This window comes from Nicotiana sylvestris, chromosome 9 (assembly GCF_000393655.2).
Source record: "Nicotiana sylvestris chromosome 9, ASM39365v2, whole genome shotgun sequence".
NCBI classification, from domain to species: domain Eukaryota; kingdom Viridiplantae; phylum Streptophyta; class Magnoliopsida; order Solanales; family Solanaceae; genus Nicotiana; species Nicotiana sylvestris.
Genome location: NC_091065.1, coordinates 106,314,065 through 106,323,338, shown reverse-complemented (window position 1 = coordinate 106,323,338; position 9,274 = coordinate 106,314,065). Strand labels below are relative to the sequence as shown.

The 9,274-nt window shown below is 39.3% G+C and overlaps 2 protein-coding genes across 2 annotated transcripts; both read left to right on the top strand.

Moving 5' to 3' along the window:
- Window positions 1–2,823: 2,823 nt before the first annotated feature.
- LOC104246258 (berberine bridge enzyme-like A) lies at window positions 2,824–4,642 on the top strand. Its single transcript, XM_009802033.2, has one exon. It carries the CDS (start codon window positions 2,860–2,862, stop codon window positions 4,537–4,539), a length of 1,680 nt encoding a protein of 559 aa, XP_009800335.1. The 5' UTR covers window positions 2,824–2,859; the 3' UTR covers window positions 4,540–4,642.
- Window positions 4,643–8,665: 4,023 nt separating this feature from the next.
- LOC138878014 (uncharacterized) lies at window positions 8,666–9,058 on the top strand. The gene has a single exon (XM_070157667.1). It carries the CDS (start codon window positions 8,666–8,668, stop codon window positions 9,056–9,058), a length of 393 nt encoding a protein of 130 aa, XP_070013768.1.
- Window positions 9,059–9,274: the final 216 nt, after the last annotated feature.

The following is a 9,274-nucleotide window of genomic DNA, read 5'->3' as shown; positions in this document are numbered from 1 at the left end:
GGCTGGTATCTTTCTTTGTTCGGCTTTGGCTCCTTCGCCAGAACCCTGCTTGGGTATATTGAGCCCGAGGGGGCCCCTAGTTGGTCGTCCTCGACCCTGATTTTGGATTGATATCGGTTGTGAACGTCCGACCAGGTCACGGCGGGATATTCAACCAGATTCTATTTCAGCTGCTTCGAAGCCACCGAGCTTCATTCATTCAGACCTTGAGTGAAGGCATGTACTGCCCAATCATCGGAGACTGGTGGTAGTTCTATTTGTTTCATTTGAAAGCGAGATACGAACTCTCGCAGCATCTCATTCTCTCTCTGCCTGATCTTGAAGACGTCGGATTTCCTTGTTGCTACTTTGATGGCACCGGCATGTGCCTTTATGAAAGAATCTGCCAGCATGGCAAATGAGCCTATGGAGTTAGGAGCTAGGTTGTGATACCATATCATGGCCCCTTTCGAGAGTGTTTCCCCGACCTTCTTTAGTAAGATAGACTCGATCTCGTCGTCCTTTAGGTCGTTGCCCTTCACTGCACAGGTGTAAGCAGTAACGTGCTCATTGGGGGTCTGAGGTTCCATTGTATTTCGGAAGGTCTGGCATTCTAAACTTATTTGGGATGGGTTTTGGAGTCGCTTTCTCCGGGAACGGCCTTTGTATGAACTTCTTCGAATCCACACCTTTCAGAGTGCGCCCGGAATTTGGTCGACCCTAGAGTTGTAGGTCTCGACCTTTTTGTTGTTGGCATCTATCTTCTTTTCACCCACTTTGATCCTCTTTGCGAGGTCCTCGAGTATCTTTACAATGGCGAAGTCGGCCACTGACCTGTTGTTGCTTGATCTCTCCGGTATCTGCTCGGCTGGGGGAGCCTCCCCGGCGCTACTGTGCTGGGAATTTTTTGGTGACTTTGCAGCTGAGCAATCGCTAGCTGTTGTGCCTGCAACATTTCAAAAATAACGTAAAGGCTAACCTCTCGTTCTTCCCTAGCCAGGTTTTTCTTAGCTTCTTGTTGGTCTCCTTGGTGCACGCTCCTGCTAGTGTAGGAGCTTACATCGAAGTGTTGAGCATCGCATGAGACCGCGTCCACGGAAATTGGTTCTGGTGCTTTCTCAGGGTTTCGTGGTGGTACACCAATACCTGGAACATCCACACCATTTTCTCCGTGGTTCTCAAGATTGTTGTTCACTGAGTCAGACATTTTGACGTGAAATCAAAGATCTTGGGCAAGAAAAAATGTGAAAGATAAATTGCGTTGTGTAGTAAAACTAGTAAGAAAATAATCACTATTATTTTTAGCCTCGCGGTGGGCGCCAAACTGTTTATCGTGAAAATGGTAATAACAATTAAATTTGATTTAGTAGTTCCAAAAATACGTGATCTACTTTTATGCTAGTTGTTAGGGCAATAGATGCTAAGCGAAGTACTTGGAATCAAGAAAAGAACTTAGAAACGAGATGTTAACCAAACCGAATCGTTGTCAATCGGGGCCTTGAGCTTGCCTATACGAGGGCCTTGGGGTCGAGTCTGAAGCTCGGCTGGGAGCTATCGAGGGTGGTCGATGGAGACTAACAGTTATAAATAAATCAATGATGGCTCTTTATGGCCAATAGTAAGCAACAAATGATGAACTTTAAGTAGAACACAATAAATATGAGCAATAAATAAAGTAATGAGATAAGAGAATAAGTTAGAGAGCAGAGAAATGTTCTTGTGTATTTAGTATTGAGCAACAGATATTTACAAAATGACAAGGATCCCTTTTATATATATGAGGGAAATCCCAACATAGTACAAGTACATTTATTACAAAGATATGGAGATGGGACAGCTAGTCAATGCCATGATGCGGGCTCAGACTAGCGTGACAAACTTTGTTGGCTCTAGCTTCATGCCTTGGGAACTCCCACTTTCCCCCTGTAACCATCGGTCCGTACCGCTTCAAGGTCCAGCGTCGATGGCCATCGAGGGATGAAACTCGACCGTGATTTTGAGCCTTCGAGACGTCGTAACGATGGAAAACTGGACCTCCAATTTTACCGTATACAATTTTGCTGATATTTGATTATCATAAAATTCTTTTTTAAACAAAATAAACTCTCCTACGTTTGGAGAAGTCATTTTCCTTCACAAATTTTCTCTAACTTTAAAATAATGTTATTTGAACTTCTTATTTATCCTTATCATGACAAGGTTTTACTTATATGCACATAAATATTATCACATGTTTAAGATAATAAAATCATAATAATAATAATAATAATAATAAATAAAAAAATTAAAAGGCAGTCTGGTGCACTAAGCTTCCGCTATGCATAAAGTTCGGAAAAGGATCGGACCATAAAGGTTTATTCTACGCAACTTTACTCTGCATTTCTGCAAAAAATTATTTTCGTGGCTCAAAAAATTACTTAAGTTTAAAACTCTACTAAATCAAACTATATTATATAAACTAAAAAGGATGAAGAATAATATATAAATAAAAGGAAAGTTGGTAAGAAGATTAAAAAAATCAATCTTTTCAGAACAATGAGGCAAACAAAGAGACAAATTACATAGTCAAAAAAGGGTGACTAAGGGGAATCTTTAATCAAGGCAGGACAGGGACATCTATGTACCACGTGGGTAAAAATTTAACTACACATTTGGTATTTACGTGGAATTATACAATAAGTTTAGGTGAGAATTTAACTATGGTCTAACGATAGGAGTATATGAAGTACTCGTTGATTCAGTAAATGTTTGGATGGTTGTTACATAAAAATATTTAAAATTACGCACCCCTGAATAGCCCCCCGGTAGTTTATATAATATTATTTCTCACCCTGCTCATATATGCATTAGTGGGAGAGGTGAAGCAGAAATACATACAACATGTTTCCGCTCATAATTCTGATCAGCTTTTCACTTGCTTCCTTGTCTGAAACTGCTACTGGAGCTGTTACAAATCTTTCAGCCTGCTTAATCAACCACAATGTCCATAACTTCTCTATTTACCCCACAAGTAGAAATTACTTTAACTTGCTCCACTTCTCCCTTCAAAATCTTCGCTTTGCTGCACCTTTCATGCCGAAACCAACCTTCATTATCCTACCAAGCAGTAAGGAGGAGCTCGTGAGCACCATTTTTTGTTGCAGAAAAGCATCTTATGAAATCAGAGTAAGGTGCGGCGGACACAGTTACGAAGGAACTTCTTACGTTTCCTTTGACGCTTCTCCATTCGTGATCGTTGACTTGATGAAATTAGACGACGTTTCAGTAGATTTGGATTCTGAAACAGCTTGGGCTCAGGGCGGCGCAACAATTGGCCAAATTTATTATGCCATTGCCAAGGTAAGTGACGTTCATGCATTTTCAGCAGGTTCGGGACCAACAGTAGGATCTGGAGGTCATATTTCAGGTGGTGGATTTGGACTTTTATCTAGAAAATTCGGACTTGCTGCTGATAATGTCGTTGATGCTCTTCTTATTGATGCTGATGGACGGTTATTAGACCGAAAAGCCATGGGCGAAGACGTGTTTTGGGCAATCAGAGGTGGCGGCGGTGGAAATTGGGGCATTGTTTATGCCTGGAAAATTCGATTACTCAAAGTGCCTAAAATCGTAACAACTTGTATGATCTATAGGCCTGGATCCAAACAATACGTGGCTCAAATACTTGAGAAATGGCAAATAGTTACTCCAAATTTGGTCGATGATTTTACTCTAGGAGTACTGCTGAGACCTGCAGATCTACCGGCGGATATGAAATATGGTAATACTACTCCTATTGAAATATTTCCCCAATTCAATGCACTTTATTTGGGTCCAAAAACTGAAGTTCTTTCCATATCGAATGAGACATTTCCGGAGCTAGGCGTTAAGAATGATGAGTGCAAGGAAATGACTTGGGTAGAGTCAGCACTTTTCTTCTCCGAATTAGCTGACGTTAACGGGAACTCGACTGGTGATATCTCCCGTCTGAAAGAACGTTACATGGACGGAAAAGGTTTTTTCAAAGGCAAAACGGACTACGTGAAGAAGCCAGTTTCAATGGATGGGATGCTAACATTTCTTGTGGAACTCGAGAAAAACCCGAAGGGATATCTTGTCTTTGATCCTTATGGCGGAGCCATGGACAAGATTAGTGATCAAGCTATTGCTTTCCCTCATAGAAAAGGTAACCTTTTCGCGATTCAGTATCTAGCACAGTGGAATGAAGAGGACGATTACATGAGCGACGTTTACATGGAGTGGATAAGAGGATTTTACAATACAATGACGCCCTTTGTTTCAAGCTCGCCAAGGGGAGCTTATATCAACTACTTGGATATGGATCTTGGAGTGAATATGGTCGACGACTACTTATTGCGAAATGCTAGAAGCAGTAGTCCTTCTTCCTCTGTTGATGCTGTGGAGAGAGCTAGAGCGTGGGGTGAGATGTATTTCTTGCATAACTATGATAGGTTGGTTAAAGCTAAGACACAAATTGATCCACTAAATGTTTTTCGACATGAACAGAGTATTCCTCCTATGCTTGGTTCAACGCAAGAGCACAAGTATAGCAGTGAATGAGATTTAAAATGTACTACCTTGAGAGAGATTCCGTTGTTAGTTTTCCTTTTCTTTTTTTGTCTAATAAAATTGATCCTTGAATAATTGATCTTTTCTGATTTTAGTCTGTGTGTTACTATTAAACAAGGCATACTTATTTGAGTTTCAATTAGATACATCAACAAGTAAACTAATTATCGTTTTGATACCATCCTTTTTACTTTAGAAGAAAATCAGGACAAGTATGTGGACAGCATCTTTTAAATGAAAAAATCAGTTTATGTAAATTTCTTGGTTTCGAACAGGGTAAAGTATATAGGCATTAGTGTCACGGCCCAAATGCGATAGGCATCCGACGAGTCACACACAGATATTGTGAAATAAAGATGATATAGACAAGATAAAGAAGTCTCATACACATAAATGAATTTAGGAGGAAAATTTCAACAATTTTAATTTCTTATCCTTTTATGTGCATATGTAGGTACAGGATGAGTGTCAATAATTGGATATTCTGATACAGATCGATAAATTCTCAATCATATAGACGTCTTCTGGATATTGTGTCATGATTGGGGCAATGCATTTGCTCGCAAAGTAAAAAAGCAAGATAGTTTCACCAGATTTGAATATGGCCCGTCCGTCCGACTCACTTAATTCTAAACGGGATGGGCCCATATTAAACAGTACATGAGATGGGACTGGCTGCCCATTTCATCCCATTTATCCTGTCCCGTCCCATCTCTCCCGCATGTTATTTAAATTTTTTTTTCTTGAAATAGAGTCGTTGGGCAACGGCATTGTTTGCAAATTTAGCCGTTTCCAATGGCTATTAAGGGCCATATCCCCCCCCCCCCAACTATTAATCCCTTAAGTTTATTAAATTACACGTTGGCCCTATTTTTAATTATAAATACCCCATCCTTCTTTATTTTTTTTCACAAAAATCAATCATTCTGTCTCAATATTTAATTACGGTGCACTCGTTCCATCTCCTAATTTTAATGTATAATTTTTGCGTATCATATTAGTGCTTAATTTTGTATTTATTTTACGTGTTCTATTTTCGTATTTTATTTGCGTGTTTAATTTCTGTGCTAACTTTTTTATATTTGTATGTGAAATTTGATTAGGTGCTCTTCAAAAGAGTTATATTTGTATATGAAATTCGAAAGTTCTATTAGTGGAATTTTACTAGGTTGTTGTTGTTGCATTAATAAAATAAAAGGTTCTAAGCCTTGAATGAATTTTTTTTTATGAATTGTCTTACCCTCTTACTTAGTTACTTAATGGTTTGAAATTATATTAAATAAATTACAACTCTATTATAATTACTAAAATATTTCATTACAAGTCTTTTGTTTTAATATTTTATAATTTATTAAGTTTAAGTTTAGTAAATTAGTCAAAAAACTAGTCGTTGCAAACTTTAAAAACTTAGTCATTGTCAAAAAACTAACTGTTGCCAAACTTAATGCTTAAATAATTAATTTCTTTTATAAAAAAAAGGCTCACTTAAGGCCTGTGAACCGTCCCATCCCGTTTTTTAGCGGAAGCCGGGATGGGATGGGCCTACCGTTTCGTCCCATTTATCTCGTCCCGTTTAAGCTCGTTCAGCCACCGTCCCGGTTAAACGTCGTCCCCTCCCGTCTCGTTTATTTAGTCTTGTCCCCTCCCATTGGACACCATAGATTTGATGCAGAATCAGAATATTGAGTTATGGTCCTTGCAACGAATTATCTCGTTATAACAATTTCTCCCTCCAAAGAATTCAAGTTGAACTGAGGTTAAATATGCGATAGTGAAGCTGCTTTTATATAGGAAGAATTACGGCCCGGCCCAACAGCCTAATCAAAAATGGCCCAGGTTTAAAGTACTTACCTGGTTTGGCCCAAATTGTACATTACTTGAAAGAAACTTTCAGCCTTTAGCGCATTATTAAAGAAACACTTCTACAACCCTTTTTTTATTGTCTTCTTTTTTTCATTTCCAGCACCAAATTCTCTCTTTCTTCTTTCTCTCTAACCCACACGGACTCGCTCATCTTTTCTTACCCTAGCCTCCGCTATTCCCCCTCCTCCGATCCCCTACACAGTTCTGCCATCAATGGTTCGAAGGCTCAGGCTCCTCCTCCATTGTCCAAGCCCGATGGTGGCAAGCAGAAGAAGAATTGAAGATTATGCACTTTCGAATGTTTTACGGGAAGATGTTTTTACTAATCCCTTGAAAGACCTCTAAATAAATATGCTTTGTATTGTTTTGGTTTTGATTTAATTCACTTAATACATAATTAGAAGATTATTAAAGTTGTATATATAGTAATTACTACGAATGCTTGATAAAGAAAAAGCATTGTAATTATTGTTGACTCCTAACCAAGTTTACGGGGAATAATCACACTATTCATTCTTGAATCCACTCTACTTCTTCAAAAAATAAAGAATTGAACAATGACAAAATGACAATTGAAATTAAGGGTGTGTTTGGTATGAAAGAAACATTTTCCGGAAAATGTTTTCCAATTCTTTTATATTTGGTTGGCTTAAATAAAATATTTTTCTGATGAATCATTTTTCCTAAATTGGAGAAAAATGTTTTCCCTGCTTTTCTTTTTCAACCTTTCCACCATTTCCCTATTCCCACCAACCGGCCCCCACTCTCTCCATCACCCCTACCCCACTCACCCCTACCCACCCCCAACCACCTCTACCACACCCCAACCTCGCCCGCCACCAACCCTAAATAAAAATATTATTAAGAATACTTTCTTTTAATGTTGTAAATAGAGTACTTTTTTATTTCAATAAAATGAGTATATTCTTTGCAAAATGTAGAAAAAGTATTTTTTTTTCATTTCGACAAAACAAGTACCTTTTGTATGATGTAGAAAAAGTATTTCTTTATTTCAACAAAAAGAATATTTTCTTTTCATAATATAGAAAACGTATTTTCTTTCATTTCAACGAACTAAATATTTTCTTTTCCTGAAATAGAAAAATTATTTTATTTCAACAAAACGAGTATTTTCTTTTCATGATGTAATTCTTTCATTTCAACAAATTAATTACTTTCTTTTCTGGTGGAGAAAAAATATTTTCTTTCATTTTTAACAAAACGAGTATTTTCTTTTCATGATGTTAAAAAGTATTTTCTTTCATTTCAATTAATATATTCTTTTCAGGATGTAGAAAAAGTATTTTCCTTAATTTCAATTTTTAGGATGAAGAGGATGCCGGAGGAGTGGAAGTTGAGTACAGTGGTACCGTTGTACAAGAACAAAGGTGATATCCAGTGTTGTAACAATTATAGGGGTATCAAGTTACTTAGTCATACCATGAAAGTCTGGGAGAGGGTGGTAGAGGTGAGGGTGAGGAAGATGACGCCTATATCCGACAATCAGTTTGGGTTCATGCCGGATCGCTCCACTACGGAACCTATCCACCTTATTAGGAGGTTGGTGGAACAGTACATGGATAAGAAGAAGGATATGTACATGGTGTTTATTGACTTGGAGAAAGCGTATGACAAGATTCCTAGGGAGGTGCTCTAGAGATGTCTTGAGGCAAAGGGCGTGTCAGTAGCCTACATAAGAGCGATCAAGGACATGTATGATGGATCTAAGACTAAGGTTAGGACTGTGGGAGGCGACTCGGAGCATTTTGCGGTTGTTATGGTATTACACCAAGGCTCTACGCTTAGCTCGTTCTTATTTGCCTTGGTGATGGATGCATTGACATACCATATTCAAGGAGATGTGCCATGGTGTATGTTATTTATTGATGACATAGTTCTAATTGATGAGACGAGGGTCGGTGTTAACGAGAGATTGGAGATTTGGAGACAGACTCTCGAGTCTAAGGGTTTCAAATTGAGCACGTCTAAGACAGAGTACCTGGAGTGCAAGTTTAGCGCTGAGTCGAGGGAAGTAGGCAGGGACGTAAGGCTTGGATCACAGGTCATCCCCAAGAGAGATAGCTTCAAGTACCTTGGGTCGATGATTCAGGGAGACGGAGAGATCGACGAGGACGTCACTCACCGTATAAGGGCGGGTTGGATGAAATGAAGGCTTGCATCTGGAGTCTTATGTGACAAGAAAGTGTCTCTGATACCCAAAGGTAAGTTTTATAGAGCTGTGGTTAGACCGACCATGTTGTATGGGGCAGAGTGTTGGCCGGTTAAGAACTCCTATATCCAGAGGATGAAGGTATTAGAGATGAGGATGCTGAGGTGGATGTGCGGGCACACTAGGATAGACAAGATTAGGAATGAAGATCTTCGGAAGAAGATGGGTGTGGCCCCTGTGGAAGACAAGATGCGGGAAGCGAGGCTCAAATGGTCCGGGTACGTGCAGAGGAGAAGCCTTGATGCCCCGGTGAGGAGGTGTGAGCGGTTGGCCGTGGTGGATACGAGAAGAGGTAGAGGGAGGCCTAAGAAATATTGGGGAGAGGTGATCGGGCAGGACATGGTACGACTGCAGATTTTCGAGGACATGGCCCTTGATAGGAAGGTCTGGAGGTCAAGCATTAGGGTTGTAGGTTAGGGGGTAGTAGAGCTTTCCTTACTTCATACCGGGGGTGAGGCGGGGTTGGATTAGAGTTGATCTTAGATGGCTTGCAGTTTATGTTGAATCCACACTATCATTGTTGTTTATCTTAGCCCAGGGCCTTAGATTCTGGTTACAGTTATTGCATGTCATTCATCTTTTGGTTGTTATGCTTCTGTTACTATTACGGTTTCTACTGGAGTTACTAATGAA